The sequence below is a fragment of the Wyeomyia smithii genome, chromosome 1 (assembly GCF_029784165.1).
Source record: "Wyeomyia smithii strain HCP4-BCI-WySm-NY-G18 chromosome 1, ASM2978416v1, whole genome shotgun sequence".
In the NCBI taxonomy this organism is placed as follows: Eukaryota; Metazoa; Arthropoda; class Insecta; order Diptera; family Culicidae; genus Wyeomyia; species Wyeomyia smithii.
The window spans coordinates 163314823-163331482 of record NC_073694.1 but is presented as its reverse complement, the minus strand read 5'-3'; the positions used below and the strand labels follow the sequence as shown (position 1 = coordinate 163331482).

At 37.6% G+C, this 16660-nt stretch overlaps 2 protein-coding genes across 4 annotated transcripts; both read right to left on the bottom strand.

Annotated features, from left to right (window-relative positions):
• Nucleotides 1–2954: 2954 nt before the first annotated feature.
• Nucleotides 2955–4917, bottom strand: LOC129725386 (L-dopachrome tautomerase yellow-f-like). The gene is made up of 4 exons (XM_055681167.1): nucleotides 4510–4917; nucleotides 4230–4452; nucleotides 3408–4175; nucleotides 2955–3342 (listed from the first exon to the last, which is right to left on the bottom strand). The coding sequence occupies exons 1-4, from the start codon at nucleotides 4698–4700 to the stop codon at nucleotides 3202–3204; spliced, it is 1323 nt and encodes a 440-aa protein (XP_055537142.1). The 5' UTR covers nucleotides 4701–4917; the 3' UTR covers nucleotides 2955–3201.
• A 154-nt stretch (nucleotides 4918–5071) lies between these two features.
• LOC129725392 (L-dopachrome tautomerase yellow-f-like) lies at nucleotides 5072–13526 on the bottom strand. Of its 3 annotated transcripts, none has more exons than XM_055681197.1 (5): nucleotides 13407–13526; nucleotides 12025–12330; nucleotides 11722–11963; nucleotides 10974–11663; nucleotides 5072–10906 (listed from the first exon to the last, which is right to left on the bottom strand). In XM_055681197.1, exons 2-5 carry the CDS (start codon nucleotides 12143–12145, stop codon nucleotides 10688–10690), a joined length of 1272 nt encoding a protein of 423 aa, XP_055537172.1. In that variant the 5' UTR covers nucleotides 12146–12330; nucleotides 13407–13526; the 3' UTR covers nucleotides 5072–10687. The 3 variants fall into 3 exon arrangements, with proteins under 3 accessions (XP_055537172.1, XP_055537162.1, XP_055537153.1); XM_055681187.1 differs by lacking the exon at nucleotides 13407–13526 and adding an exon at nucleotides 12628–12845; XM_055681178.1 differs by lacking the exon at nucleotides 13407–13526 and adding an exon at nucleotides 12572–12617.
• Between the last annotated feature and the right edge of the window lie 3134 nt (nucleotides 13527–16660).

The following is a 16660-nucleotide window of genomic DNA, read 5'->3' as shown; positions in this document are numbered from 1 at the left end:
TGTCATCGACTACTATAACACTATCATACACAAGGCAAACAACATGTTAGGGTTTATCAAACGCTTCTGCTACAATTTTCAAGACTCGTACACTATCAAAACTCTCCCAGATGGTATCGAGGTATGATGCTGGCCTAGCAAGCCAGTCTTCGTATGTTCGATTCTCGGTTCGGGAGAGACTGTTAGTGTCAGTAGGATCGTAGCGCTAGCCCTGCAATTGTCCTGTACACTAAACAGTTGGCTGCAAAGTCTGTGTATAACAAACGGAAGGTCAAGTTCCGAATCGGAATGTAGCACCCAAGGCTAGGCTATATATATATTATCAAAACTATTGCCTGTGTGAGGTCAATACTGGAATATTGTAACATTGCGTGGTCTCCTCGTCCTGGCGTACATTAAGAAAGTATAGAATCAGTACAAAAGCAATTTCTACTATATACTCTTCTAAGGTAGGTTGGACCTCATATCGTCTTCCGTCATATGATGGAAGCCTATAAATAGTATGATGAATTCTTATAATCAACACTGCGAAGCCATTGACTTTACGATATCCCGGTATAAACTGAAGCAGTATTTCAAGTCCTTGAGGCTGAGGACACAAAATTTATTTGTTTTATGTTTATGTAGGTATAGCTAAGAAACTAATGTAACCAGTCTACATATGACTGACAAAATAAATAAATAGTTTCCTTAACACCGGTCCCGTGAACTCTGGAACCATTGTTGGATACTGTTTTCGAAATATCTGAATTAAAGTAGATGAGTGGATTTTAGCACTAGAAAAATAAAAAGACCACGTGGTTAAGGTTGCAAATGGGGGGGGGGGGGGGGGGTTGCTAAAAGACCACGAAAGACCACGGGAGAATAGGGGAGGGGGGGGGGTATGAAAAGTGACCAAAAAATTGACCACGTGGTTTAGGAACTCCTTTATGGGACAGCTGGCCATGTAGGCATCAGTGATCCTGCATTCATGGTCATGTGCAGCAATGTCCAGCTCGTCGGATGTGCGTATATCGATTGATTAGGGAGAGTGGGATGCGCAGAACTCGGAAGGTAAAATATCGTCCAGGTTACTGGGAATGTAAGCGACCATGTCTTGTTTCCCGTTGGTAGTCGGGATACTCGCTACTGTGGCAACGACGTTACGTTGAATAAATTCTGTAATTGGAGTGTATTTTCTAACTTGGCTTAGCAGAATTGCAGTCCTAGGTTAGATCCACCTGTGGTTGGACTGGGAGATCCAGTATCTATCAGACGGTTGCCTTCGTCAGAACTGCTGGTTAAGGTTGCCTTTGTTCCGACGCCGGATAGTTTTACCTGCTGTAAGCGATGGGCAACAGATACATGACCAGCACCGGAAGGTGGTTTCTGGAACCTAGGTTGCGAGCTGTAGATGATTGAGGAAGTGAACTCCATGGACCCACCCGACGCATGCGAGCTTTACCAAATATGTAATGTAGTAAGAAGCGCTCCAGAAAAATTCGACGGTTTTTCCTGCTTCTTTTCGATTCCTAACGCGCCACTCCAGTCTTTCTGATTCTGGATGATCCGTGTTGAAAACACGCAGTTGTGTTCCTTCACAACAATTGTTTCACTCTCGGCGCTGGTCAAGTAAAGGTGGCAAAAAGACATGCATGATCTTTCGACAAAATATTCGTTTACGAATGTCTCGTATAGTGGCAAGAGGGAGAGTCGAGTATCATCCAGATACAGCTTAATCATGTCCAGCGGATGTGTCTAATGTCTGTCACCTTTGTGGTATCCAGCTTTCTATGAGCGATAATGGCGGACAGTGCACGCAGCCCATTTTGACATCTGTGGCAGGTTAGATAGTTTTCAACAGGTATAACAACGTCGTAATGTATCATAGCAAATTTCGTCGTGCGCATGCGCGGATCAAACTGAACTGTTTATCAAAGACTCTCTCTACGGAACTGGAAGTGAATGTGCCGTTTCTTGTTCAGACTGGCAATTACTACACGGTGACGCCAGGCAAAAAATAAATATCAAATCCAAGTTTATATTTACATTTTATTTTTTATGAGTAACAAAGAGAATGACTTGCTTTTTTTCGCGTGATTTTGATTTTCAGAATTTCTAGTTGAACGGGTAGGTTCAAAAGCCACGAGTCGGCCCTGGACAAATCTTATCAACAGTCCCTCTCGAGCGTTAGCTTTGTGTTTGAACAACGCTTGCTGAATAAGGTTCATATAATCATATACATTCATGTATAATAATTTCACTAATAATAACAATGATGGATTAGTAGGTCACTTCAAAGGATTATCAATACGATAGAGTCATGCCTCATTAATTTACAGCCTGAGCGCGGAACAAACCACGCCCTGTGAGTTGTGTTAAAGATATCACCCAGAATGGTCATATCGTAATTAATCATTCACTGCATCCAAAGGTATCAACAGCTTCATTGATGTGAAGGCAGTTTGTAAGTACAACTCAATTACAACGTAGGGTACATTTACCTGTATTGGACCCTTCTCCTAAAACTTCCAAAATGATGCAATCCTTCATGAGAAATGCGTTCCATTTTGAATGACAGGTTAACTTCAGGCAAAAAACGGAGTCGCTTTAAAAAACTAAAAAAGGTTATTACTGGTAATCACACCATACCATTGTTAACGTTTTGTTTTTGCTTTCCGGTATCGGTATATTGCAAACACGCCAAAGGTATGATTCTATTTTTAAAACTTACCCTTGTTATTGCAATCATCTACCGAAACGAAAATTAAAACAAGTATGCATGGTATGTTTGCGAGGTGGATCACAATAGTAACCACGTGCCTCCAACTCAATCCATGATGAAATTTCGAAAATACTAGTATTCCGAACGACACGCGCAAAGAACATTGTAGTTTTTTGTAGTTAGAATTCGAAATCCTGTTCACATTGTTCGCTTTCTATGCTCACGCAACCAATAAAAGAAAGGAAAAAGTTTCACTAACCAAATCACCAGTTATCAACTTTATTTAGTCAAACTATAGATGACAGCACTTAAAACATTCGAACGAAACTTATATTAAAATATTTTTGTTAATGTCAACAATATGTGCGTTTAGTTGATTAAATCAAATATTAGCTAATCTTTTATTAATGGGTGTAGAAAAGTTGAAGTTTTGTTTACATAGATTACATTGTTTACATAGAAACAAAAATTTGACTTTGACAAAAAACAATCAATGATCAAACGCAAATCGTGCCCTTGATCGCATTGATTCCCGTTTGGCGCCAGATTCGGAAGTTGAAATCGGTTACATTTAGCCTGTAGTAGAGCCACAAGGGGAATCTGTTAGACATAACCCACATGACGCCATCGTTGTCGATCTGTACAGTAAAAAAATGGGTGAATTATTGTAATTAGCAGCAGTTTTGCACAAGTTCAAACCAACCGTTAAATCCGATGGGTAAATCATTTTTTCATTGTCCATATGTACCAGCCCATGATTATCTGCGTTAAAATCGAGGGCGCTGTTCCAGCATCCGATCGAGTTCCGATTGACCTCTGTGTAGAACAGGACACCAGTTCGCTCATCGTACGCGTGATTAGCACTGTGCGTGTTGGGACCTCGTGAACCCAGGTGGAGAAATAGTCCGTTAAAATCGGTTGCTGAGCGAGACAAAGTTTCATTGTTTAATACACTATTGGAAACTGCGATTTCGCTTGTTGCAGCCATCGCATGGAGATACACCATTCGATTTGCACTGTTGCGGATGCGTTCGCCAATGGCAATCGAGAACAGTCCATCGTTCCAAACAAATCGTAAACCACCGAGATTGAAACGCCCGTTTCGGGGTTCGAAAGAGAAAAAAATGTGACTGAAACGCCACATCCTGTTAGTGGCCAAGCTGTATACGTATAGTCCTTGCCATTGGTAATCGGATATGTACGCGTAAGCTTGATCACATCTGTCCGCTTCTACATCAACTGTTATGCTGACCATTCCGAACCCACGTTCGACAATGCTGGTAGGAATTTCAAATCGTTGAAGTACACGGTCATCCCTTAAGTCTATGATCCACAGGGCAGGCCGTTGAACCTGTCGTTCGTTGTTGGGATATTCCAGATAGCCGGTGTCTACGAACCACAATCGGTCACATTTGTCCACTTTGGTACGATAGACGGAAACAATCCGCATCGGATCCGCTGTGTAGTTCAACTATTTCAAAGTAATTGACTAAAACTGCAACCCTCAAAGTAATATTTAGCATACTTGCAGTGTATTTGTTATTCCATCAGGATAAGCGGAAACCGGTGGGTTATTGACGCCTTGAAATTGGAGCATATTGATAACTGTTAGGGTTGCTGGAATACCCGGGTTTCTTCTTGGAAAAGTCACAAACAAACGTCCCTTGTGATGGCTTAGACCCATCGGGACATTTCCGTATGCATTGAAGCTCTCAGCCGGCCGCTGAACCATCTGGTTAGAAGTTGATCTAGAATATTGTCGCTTAGAATTGGTCTTTATAAATAATGGTACCGAAATTCATTACACATTATTATCTAATATGGGAGCAGACAGTTGAGTCCACTGGTAGGCAAGCTTTAGTTCTTCTGCAGTGCCCTGTACGAGCAAAACAATCAGGATACTCAAGAACGTCTTCATTTCACGTGGTACAGTTGCAGGCTGGATCCGCACTGACTGTGTAACCGACTGCGCAAAACTGTGTTCGGTTGAAAACATGAGTGGGATTTATAACCGAAGTTAAAGGGCTCTATGTTGATTGCTAATGGGTAATTTGTTTTATGCCAAGACTGGTAGCAAATCTAGTGAAATTATCTATCATTGGCGGTTTTTTATCGTGCTACAACAAAGGTATTTCTCATTCTACAGATTTTATTGCCTATTAAAAAGTTACAATTGAAAATAGTGTTAAACCAAATCAACCTAAGGGCGGATGCGATCGATTTGGATAAACATAGTAGCAAACAGGCGATATCATTAGGACCAACCGTCATGGCAAATGCTTTCGTGAAATCAAGTTTTTTGAAAATTATGGTTTTAATTTTGGAGGGTTTGAAGGCTTTCGAAGATTCTAAAAAAACCTTCGAAGCTTATTTCGGTAGTTAAAAATAGTGATCATTTTTTTTGTAACAAATGAACGAAAAGTTCAAGGACTTGCTTATTAGTTTAAGAGTGTTCATATAATTCGTATTTTAAGTTATTAGGACCCATGATTAAGGGCCCTCGATTCGCCCATGTATTTTAAATGAGACGAGTTGTTCATCGAATCTTCTGTAATACAGCCCTAAATATCTCCCAAGAATTTTAATCTAATGAAGTAATTGAAACTAACTTGAAATAGATTAAATCATTGAACCAATTACGTTCGAACTAATACATCTGAAGTTCATTTTCCAAGAGCTGCTCTTCTAAACATAAAAAAGCAAGCGTTTGACCTGATCTGACAGTTTCTTACCGGAGCAGGTTTCAGTCCTGTGATACGATCATATGGGAATTTTCATGAAGGAAAAAAAATCGTGTCTTGTTGTCGATTACAGAAAAGGTTAGATCACAGACAAACAGATGTGCCTTTCGATGGCGATTTCATCGACCAAAAAAATAACGATAATTTTGAAATTTTGCTTAGTGGGCAATAATGCCGCTAGTGTCGCTATAAGCAAGCGTGCACATTCATTATCAAAGCCAAAAACCATCGATAATGCCGCTTGTGTTAACTTAAGAAAGCGTGCACACCGATTAGCAAAGATAAAAACCGTTCTCCGAAAATAAGTTAGTAGGCAATAAGCTCACATGGTGGCGCATGAGTGTAACGTTTCGAATAAGGACGAAGATTTTTCAGGATTTTTGTTCGAAGAGGCACGTTTGTTTGTCTGTGGTTAGATGTTCTCTTTGTCCGGTCTAAAACTATATTGACCGACGTTTTTTTTATTTAAATTTAGAGCTTATTTTCTCAAGTCAAACAATAATCACGATGAATCACGTTGAGTTGGTTCGACAAGGTTAAATACTTGTGATTAATTTACGATGCCATTCAAATTGGAACAAATTTTACAATTAAAATTGTTTCTAATTCAAAATTTAGCAATAAATTTAAATAAAACAATCAAAATTTTCAATTGAAATGCTCGCTCATTGAAGGCCAATGAGAGTGAGCTTTTTAATTTTTTAACAGTAAATAATGTGCACATTGCAATTATTACTGAAACATTTTTGTAACCTAACATTAAATTAAAATATGATCCCAATTACGTGGTTCATAGATATGAAAGGATTCAGGTTTCCGGCGGTGGAGTTGCAATTGTTATTCATCGCCGAATCAAACATCGTGCTCTTCCCCATCTTGAGACGAAAGTTATTGAAACTTTGGGAATTGAAGTTCAAACTGAACTTGGGAATTTATTTATTGCCGCAGCATATTTACCATTCCAATGCACACGCGAGCACAAAAATTATTTTCAAGGTAATTTACCAAAACTCACCAGAAATCGTTCAAAATTTTTCATAATCGGCGATTTAACGCTAAACATCGATCATGGAATAATTCTCAGAGTAATTCCAATGGGAATATTTTATTCAATGATTGTTCCTCAGGATACTATTCTATTTTGTCTCCGAATAGTCCTACATGTTTTTCTTCTGTAAGAAAAAGATCAAAGTCATGTATGTAGTGAATTGATCACACATGCTGACTTTGATTCTGACCATCTTCCAATAACTTTTTCCATATCACACGAATCAATTCTAAACCCTATAAGCTCTGTTTTTAATTATCACAAGGCTAATTAGGAAAGATATAAAACTCATATTGAAAATAATTTCAATAATGAGCTAGATTTGCATAACGAAGTGGATATTGATTCTGCTTTAGAAGCCCTAAAATGTGCAATTATTAATGCCAGGAATTATTCTTTTCCAAAGGCTCAAATGATATTTGATTCACCATTAATTAACGAAAATCTTCAACTTCTAATTCGTTTGAAAAATGTCCGTAGACGTCAATATCAACGTTCTCGTGACTCTGTTTTTAAAACTATTTATAAAGATCCACAGAAAGAGATTTAACATAGATTTACTCTTCTGAGAAATCAAAATTTTCAGACTAAAGTTGGAAAATTGAAACCATATTCAAGACCCTTTTGGAAGCTGTCGAAGGTTCTTAAGAAACCTTAAAAGCCTATTCCAGTTTTAAAAGATGGTGAACGTTTTCTTGTATCCAATGAACAAAAGGCTCAAAGGCTTGATCAGCAGTTTGAGCACCTGGTGACGATGGAATCTTTGATATATTAATCAAATATCTCCCTGAGAGCACAATGGAATTTTTAGTGAAAATTTTCAATTGCTGCTTCAAAATTGCATATTTTCCCAAATTATGGAAAAATGCAAAAAAAACGGATAAGAATCCAGCTGAGGTTTCAGGTTACCGACCAATCAGTTTGCTTTCTTCAATAAGTAAACTGTTTGAGAGAATCATTCTTAACCGAATGATGTCACACATCAACGAAAATTCAATTTTTGCAAATGAACAGTTTGGATTTCGCCATGGGCATTCCACAACTCATCAATTGCTCAGAGTTACTAATATGATACGAGCTAACAAATCTGAAGGTTATTCCACTGGAGCTGCTCTTTTAGACATAGAAAAAGCATTCGACACCGTTTGGCATAAAGGTTTGATTGCGAAATTGCAAACTTTTAATTTTCCAATTTTCCTAATCAAAATTTTGAAAAATTATCTTACTGATCGAACTCTGCAAGTTGACTATCAGAATTCAAAATCTGATAGATTTCCTGTCAGAGCAGGTGTGCCTCAAGGTTCAGTCTTGGGTCCAGTCCTGTACAACATATTCACTCCAGATCTTCCTGATTCGCCTCCGGGATGCACAAAGTTATTGTTCTGCGATGACACAAGCATTTCCGTGAAAGGAAAAAGTCTTCGTGTCATATGCAGTCGATTGCAGAAAAGTTTAGATATTTTTACTTCCTACTTACAAAAGTGGAAAATTTCTCCAAATGCTTCTAAAACTTACATGATAATTTTTCCCCATAAGACTAGGTCTTCTTTCTTTAAGCTAAACAATAATCACGTTATCAAGATGAATGGGGTTTTTTAAAGTTGGTGGACAAGGTCAAGTACTTGGGACTAATCTACGATTAAAAACTTGTTTTCAAAGAGCACATTGAGAGTATACAAGCCAAGTGCATCAAATATACAAGATGTTTATATCCTCTCTTTAACAGGAAATCTAAACTTTGTTTAAAGAACAAACTTTTGATTTACAAACAAATTTTTAGACCAGCAATGCTTTATGCTGTACCGATCTGGTCAAGTTGTTGTTCACTGGTACTGGTACACTCGAATTACATAGACTAACTGCCCAAGCAGCAAAATTTGTTTCGATTATGAACTTTGTGCATCACAGCAACAATTTCTTATGTGAAATTAAGTTGCAGCTACATCTCAGTTTCTTATACAATGACAAAAAAAGCGCAGGAGGTGGAGCCAATTGCAACATTTTCGTTGTTTCAACACAAGTTTCAAGAATGAAACCGCAATGTGTATGAATTATTGCATGGAATTTAATAACAACATGGCAAATGCTGCATGGGAAAAATTTCAGCTACGAAGGGGCATCGTAACAGCAACTAGGGCGCAATAGAAACTTCATGGCGTTGTGGTAAGATTGTAAAACGGCAAATGGTCAGAATGGAAAGAGATTTTCTGTATAGCGATTTATCTTTGATTATTTCCAGAAATTTGAGGATTCAACTCCAGTTATCAATTTCTATTCACGTTTTTCGTTTGTACTATTCACGTCATTTGCTGTAGAAACACTTGCAAGTTCATGGCTCAGTTTTAAATATTGCTTCCCTTATCATGCTAATGGTCATTACCAGTTTTAAATTTGCTTATTCAATTCATCAGTACCTCAGCGTGATATTGAAATTCAAAGCAATTTATCACATTTCGTTTTAGAGACCCACACTTTTTGGACGACTTCTAGTCCAAGTACCCAAAAGTTACAACGCAGTAAATAACCTCATCTCAGAAACAAATATAAGGCGAACGATCGAGCAAAAGTTGCTGTTACATGGCTTCAGAACATGACAGCAACTTTTAGAAGTATTTTTCTGTGTTTGTTTTTTGTATCTCGCAAGCATCACGTTGGCAACCTATATGCTCCGCCCACTAGATCTATTTAGTGAAGGTTAGCTTTTCAAATGCCGTTTATACGTTTCAACAACAAATCCAACCTCGCGAATTTCGTTGTTGGTATGATGATTTTTGAAGCAGCGATGCAACTTTAGTTGTTGCTTGTTTCTTTACAATTTTATCGTAGTAACAAAAAATGTTTCTTAAAACCTCGGAATTTCATTAGTGCAACAAATGATCACAATTTATTTTTTCATTATGTTTCAATTGTTGCTTGGGTGGTACTCGGTTTCTACTTGAGAACAACCGTGCCAGTTTCCTTCAATAGTTTGATGGTCCTGTACACGAATAAACTGTTCAAATTCAGATGTGACAGTTTCCTTCTGTATGTTGCTCATTCCAGTAAGATACAAAATCATGATTTGTTTTCTACCTAAATTCATTTCAATTTTCACTTGTAGTTCACTTAAAAGTGAACTACAAACATGTGTCGCAATCAAAACGAATACATCTGACTAACAGGGTAGGCCTCCCGATGCGGCTTCCAGCTGGTCTCGAGGTACGACGCCAGCCTAACAAGCCAGTCGTCGTAGATTCGAGTCTCGACTCGGGGGAGATTGTTAGTGTCAGTAAGATAGTATCAATTGTGTCCTGTACACTGAACAGTTGGCCGCGAAGTCTGTGTATAATAAACAGAAGGTCGAGTTTCCAATCGGATTGTAGCACCAAAGCTTTGCTTTGCCTCCCGATGCGAAAAGAGGCAATCAAATGTGTGTATCACTTTTACGGTGACGTACAGGATGTGATGATTTTGATAAGGAATTGTAATATTTCATAGCTAAGCCGATATGCAGGAATTTCTAGTGAAAAAACATCAAAGTTAAGTCAACTGTTTGCTTTGAAGTTTTAGTCTTTTTCGATCTTTTTTTTCGACAATTTTGACATGTTTTGCATATTTGATCTTCTTTTTGTAATGTTTCTGCTGTTTCGGACATTATAACTATTTCAAACGTGTATAAGTGCTTGTTATGTTTGACGTTTTTAATGTTTTGTGAGCAATTCCCCAACAAAAAAAGGACAACCATTTTAATCGACCATTTTTTATGGGGCTGAAATTTTGCGCATGTGAGCTTAATGCCCATTAACTCATATTCTTAAAAACGGTTTTTGTCTTTGCTAATTAGCTCGCTTGCTTATGTGAAACCAGCGGCATTGCGTACCGAAAAAAATTTCAGAATAATCGTTATGTTTCTGGACGATGAAATTGTCATCGAGTGGCACGTCTGTTTGTCTGTGGATGAGGGTTCACAACTATATGTTGAGAAATCAAATACAACAGTATGTTGAGATCGCAACAAATCACACAGCACAAATGTTTTCGCTAAACCTATTTGAAGCTACGTAAGTAAAAGTTGATTTCCTTTTGCAAACTGAAACTCTGCTTTCAGTTGCTATGTCAGTTCATTAACCTAAATTGTGCATTCACAAGTATTATTTCCCAGATATTCCCGTGAATTCATTGAGCTTTAAAACCACATTGAGCATTCAAACGACACTAGTTGTGACACTTGGTTCCGATAATTGCCTCTTTTGGAACGATTCGCCACACATGAAAGTTGTATCTGTTTTCATCGTATCGTGAATATAGCCAAGTTGGCAAATTGTTTGCCAAAACCCAAATTACACCGTCAGCGTCAGCGTTCAGATCTCCTGGATAGATAAGATCTGCATGATCCAAGAGGATTGTATCGTGGTCCTCTGCCGTGAAGTTGTTCTGCAAAATCGACAAATAAACTAGTTTTCAGTTGGTGCTTAAAATCACAGCTTTTCATGGTAGGTACCTTAGAATTCCAGCATCCTATTGCGTTGCGGTTTACCTCGGCGTAGAAAATTACACCGGTTTCCTCGTCATAGTGGTGCAAAGTTGATTGGCTGTTTGGACCACGATCACCCAGCAGCTGAAAGAATTGTCCGTAATTTTCCGTACTGGCCAGCGATTCGTTTTGCAGCGTCAAACTGCTAGTGGTGAATTCCGATGTGCTAACCATTGGATGATAATAGACTGGCCTCGCCTTTGTCAATGGATCGCGTCTACCCAGCGTGATTGAAAATATCCCATCGTCCCAGACAAAGCGCAAGCCTGCAACGTGGAAATTGGCTCGCTGCGGGTTTTGCTGAAATGAACTGTGTCTAAATGCCCACATTCGATTAGCCTCAAAACTGTACACGTATATGGCTGCCTGAACAAGATCAGGAATATAGGCAAAAGCTTTATCGCAGTTCTCGGTGTCTACATCTACCACCAAGCTAGCCATACCTTCACCGGTCCACACGATCGTCTCTGGAATCGGAAAGCTGCGAACTTTTCGATCTCGCAAAAGATCTATAATCCACACTTGTGGACGTTGCACTTGTGTGGCATTACCAGGGTACTCTAGCATTCCGGTGTCAACGAACCACAAACGATCGCAGCGATCAACTTTGGAGCGGTATATTGATATGAAGCGTTTTTGGTCCGGATGATAATCGCTCTGAAACGAAAGTGCTGTTCACAGTAATCTAACTAGCAGTGGGGGTAATGAATCTTACGTGCAATTGGTTTACTATATAGTCAGGGTACGCTTTTAAAGGTGGACTCATTTCACCTTCTGGAATAGTAGCAATATCGATCACATTCAGCGTAGAGGGAACCCCTGGAAATCTTCTGGGAACAGTGATGAACAATCGACCTTTATGGTGCGTTACTCCCATAGGAACGTTGACATAACTGGCAAAAGTTTCATTATTCAAGGATGTCGGGTTCAGTTCTTCGAAAAAAATGTCACGTGTATCTGCAGTTTTGTAGAACGAATCGAATAAATAGTAAGTAAAAAGTGAATGGATTTGATATACCTGCGTTGAAATCTTTTTGGTGCGTAATTCGTTTCCAGTGGAACACTTCTTGGATTTTTTGACAATAGACCACCGGAAGCATCAATGCCACTGTTACTATCGTTGTCCAAATATGAGCCATTTTAAACGTTACGCGAAAACTGTTTCGTTGGTGCTAAGATGATGTAATTTTTATCACATTTGTTTTTGTTTTTTTGCTAGTCACATTAATCCATACACCAATCGATGGCCGTTGCGTTAGTGTTGAACACGAACCCGTTTGAAGAGTATAAACTTTTTCGAACTGTATATGGCTGTACAGAACGCCTGCAAAGAACAGAATGAAGTTAACCATAGGACACGGACATGCGAGTGGGTGTAAAAATAACACGCTCGCTTGTTAAATGAGCCGAGACGATTATTAATGTAATAAACACTCCTTGGATTAAAATAATCACACATGACTAATTAATCAATAAGATAATTAGCCATGTGAAAGAAAATCTCCTCAGTAACGCCCATAAGAACGTTATGCTCCAAAAACCTAATGCAATTTTACACAACTCACGGAACAAACAGAATACTTGGCTAACCTTCTCCAATGGCGGATGGCGATAAACTTACTGCGCTGATAGTGCGAAGGTGTATTATAAGCATCATTAATTCGAATTTGCAAGTTTGTTTACGTTTCTTCGCCTCGTGGTTCCGTTGGGAGGCGGCAAGCAGAAAAAAAACACCTCGGTAAGGGATGATTAATGTTCATTTCCAATGCGAATGATTTTGTTCTTGTGCTTGCGTTCGCGATCTTCGCCCATCCGGCTAAAATTCATTTTTTTGTGCCAAATTGTTGGTTTTCCACTGCAGATGATTATAACATATAAGAAAAATTTTGTACTGACAAGGGGCTGTCTATAAACCACGTAAACTGAGGCAAATGTCTTGTGTTTTCGAATAAACGTGAATAACTCGTTAGTGGAACGAGATAAACGATTACTGTTTTCAGCAAAGATGCACATAATAGTAAAACCAGAGGGGATTCACTGCTGTCAAATTATGCTGTCAAATATGGTGGTTACATGATGTTTGACAGATAGATCCCCCCTGAGTAAAACGCTTTTTAAGGCTTTGAGAGTTAGTTCGCGATTTGTCTGCAGAGATGGCGCACGAATCTAAGTTTTGATAGGAGCATTCAAGAGGCTTCTTCAGGAAAGCTGTGAAGCTATTCAATTCAAACAAAACTACTGAAGACGAAACGATTTAGCAAATCTCGATTGTAGAGCCAGCAAATGTTGATACAGTTTTCTATGGTCTTGTTTGTAAAAAACTGTTTTAAAACGGTGCTTGATCAATTCAAAGCAATCATTTATAACATTTTCTGTTCTAGGTTGTATGCACAAACTCACTAAATCGATCTTATGAACTGCCTCGTAAGACGTTGCTCGCTCGTAAAACATTTGAATAAAACTTCAGAACTGTTAAGCACACATAAAACTTTATTTCCTCCACATACACAAGCAATCAGACCGACTCAAAGGAATGAACTAGAATCAGTCAGCCATGAAAGACATATGAGCCACATGATTCAAGAGTATAACAATACGTGTGAGATTGCGGGTTTATGCGTGGGAGTAGTATGCCGACATATCCGGTACACAGCTTCTACTTCGGCTGTAACTGGCGAGTAAATACCCAAATGCAAGCTCAAACCATTTGTTTAACTATGGCAGTGATATTCGTGTTTGGTGAGAGAAGTTTGCGTGTGGTGTTTCATGGCCCTGTTTTCATAAAACAAACACTGGGAATCATTTTTGGGATAATAATTCATTTTTTTACTCGGTTAAGTATGATTTCACATGAATAATCGCTAATCTCTTAGCGATGTTGTAATGGGTTAACAAAATAAACTTCAGAAAAAAACTTTGGGTTGGTAAAAAAAACATCGATACACGCGAAAACCAATTTATTGCTTATATTAACCATTTTTTTTTTCAAACAAAATGAAAAAAATATTTTTTTTACTTAAGTGTGTACAACTGAATAATCACACTAATTTTAAGTTTTTCCAGTATATTTTTGAACCTAATTGCTATGACATACGTTGATAAGTCTTCATAAAACTCCAAAAAATTACATAAAAAATTAAAAATTTTAAATTACCTTTTTCTACAAAAACGTAAATTTTACTCAAACTTTTAACATATGTTTTAAACAACGTATATTCTAATAAACCAAATAATCTAATAATTTCACGTTTTTTTAGTGTGTTTTGAACCCGGTTGATATAAAATACGAAAAACCTTGTTGATAAATCACCCTACAATTCAAAAATTGCGAAAAAATGGGAAATTTTTAATCATCTTTTTCTACCAAAACGCAAATTTTCCGCAAACTTTTAATACATATTCTTGAAGGGCACAAATCAGACACACTATCAGGTGCTGTGCTTACACGTGCTTACATTTAATGTTTTTGATGATCAAAATTAGGAAAATTACGCATATTTTCAATGTGGCCTGCGACTGACTCTGTAGGGTTGAAATCCATTACCCATCTCGTTTTAGGAAACTAATTTAATAAGCTTTCAATCATATGTGAACATATCATGATAGCTTTAGTAGGTTTTTATATATTCCGAAATATTCAGAAAACCTATTTTCTCCGTTTCTGAAATAGGTACCTTTGAAGGCATTTTTCAACATGAACCGTTTTTTGTATCAAGATTTTATTCAGAAATTTTGAAAATATAGATAAAATTCTACAGAATCATGTGCTCAAAACATCCTGAATATGAAATTCGCATTTTGGTAATTTTGGCCATTCTTTTATATAGGGACCGTCTTATGTGCATTGCAAAGAATGAGGTGAGTTTACAAGGTAAGTCAACTGCAAATTAGGTGAGATTTAACCTTGCTATGGCATTATGCTTATTCTATCTAGAGAAAGTGGCTATATATTGCATACATTTTATATTGCATACATTTTATTTCATTAAAAGATTGTAATTACTTCCGCAGCTAAGTGAATATAATTGTAGGAAAATTGTAAACCTACTTGTCAAGAAAAAAAGCGATTTAAAATTAAACCTTAATCTAATCTTACACCTGTCTTATTGACTATAACGTGAGTTGATCGTTGTGATTGAGGATTGCAACGATTTTTGTCGGAACTTATTGATAATTTGGTTTGACATATTTTCTAATGTTTCCACATTAGTAAGCCTGTGTAGTTCATTCGTGCTATACCAGCGAGGACGCTTCAATATCATTTTCAGAAGTTTGTTCTGAATCCTTTGAAGCATCTTCTTTCTGGTTGTACAACAACTTGTCCAGATGGGGACTGCATATAACATTGCTGGTCCAAATATTTGTTTGTAAATTAACAGTTTATTCTTGAGACAAAGTCTAGAATTTCTGTTGATAAGAGGATACAAACATTTTATATATTTATTGCACTTTGTTCGGATATTTTTATCATAAATTGACCAATTTAAGATTGCACCGTTCATCTTAACAACATGATTATTGGTGGGTTTGAGAAAAGAAACTCTTGGTTTATGGGGAAAAATAATTACTTGTGTTTTTGATGCATTAGGAGAAATATTACATTTCTGCAATTATGAAGAAAATTTATCTAGACTTTTTTGCAGCCTACTGCATATGACAAGAAGGCTTTTTCCTTTTACGGCAATGCTTGTATCGTCACAAAACAGAGATTTCTCACATCCTGGTGGTAAATCAGGAAGATCAGACGTAAAAATTTTATATAAGACTGGGCCCAAGATACTTCCTTGAGGTACACCAGCTCTAACAGGCAATCTATCAGATTTACTATTCAAATAGTTAACCTGAAGAGTGCGGTCTGTCAAGTAACTTTGTATCATTTTTGTGAGGAAAAAGAGGAAAACGGAAATTGGACATTTTAACTATCAAACCTTTAAGCCAAACACTGTCGAATGCTTTTTCTATGTCTAGAAGAGCAGCCCCAGTGGAATAACCTTCAGATTTATTAGGGGCCATCCACATACCACGTGGACAGATTTTGAACGATTTTAAACCCCCCCCCCCCCCCCCCCCGTGGACAACTGCTCATATAAATTCTAAATATTTTTGTATGGACCGTGGACATTACACACATCTCCCCCCCCCAAAGCTGTCCACGTGGTATGTGGATGGCCCATTTGGAACGAATCATATTAGTTACTCTAAGTAACTGATGGGTAGTCGAATGCCCATGGCGAAATCCAAACTGCTCATTTGCAAAAATTGAATTTTCATTGATATGTGTCAACATTCTATTATGAATTACTCTTTCAAAAGGTTTGCTTATAGAAGAGAGTAAACTAATTGGTCGATAACTTGATGCTTCAGCAGGATTTTTTTCAGGTTTAAAAATTGGAGTGACTTTGGCATTTTTCCATTTTGAGGGAAAATATGCTTATTCAAAGCATCTGTTAAAAATTCTCATCAAGAAATAAAAAGAGCTTTCGGGAAGTTTTTTGAGGAGGATGTAAAAAATCCCATCATCTCCTGGTGCTTTCATGTTTTTAAAGTTCTTGATAATGGTTCGTATTTCATTCAAGTTTGTTTCCACCTCTTCGGGAAGAAATTCTTGAGTGGTGATCTGATCATACTTTTGTGATACTTCATTTTCAATAGGA

Excerpts from the sequence above, each read along its gene's own strand:
- LOC129725386 (XM_055681167.1), bottom strand. The coding sequence starts at position 4,700 with ATGTTTTCAACCGAACACAGTTTTGCGCAGTCGGTTACACAGTCAGTG. Across the intron at positions 4,176-4,229 it reads GAATAACAAATACACTGCAA|TTGAACTACACAGCGGATCC; the intron begins GTATGCTAAATA and ends ACTTTGAAATAG. Across the intron at positions 3,343-3,407 it reads TTTACCCATCGGATTTAACG|ATCGACAACGATGGCGTCAT; the intron begins GTTGGTTTGAAC and ends TTTACTGTACAG.
- LOC129725392 (XM_055681197.1), bottom strand. The coding sequence starts at position 12,145 with ATGGCTCATATTTGGACAACGATAGTAACAGTGGCATTGATGCTTCCG. Across the intron at positions 11,664-11,721 it reads ATATAGTAAACCAATTGCAC|AGCGATTATCATCCGGACCA; the intron begins GTAAGATTCATT and ends CTTTCGTTTCAG. Across the intron at positions 10,907-10,973 it reads TAGGATGCTGGAATTCTAAG|AACAACTTCACGGCAGAGGA; the intron begins GTACCTACCATG and ends TCGATTTTGCAG.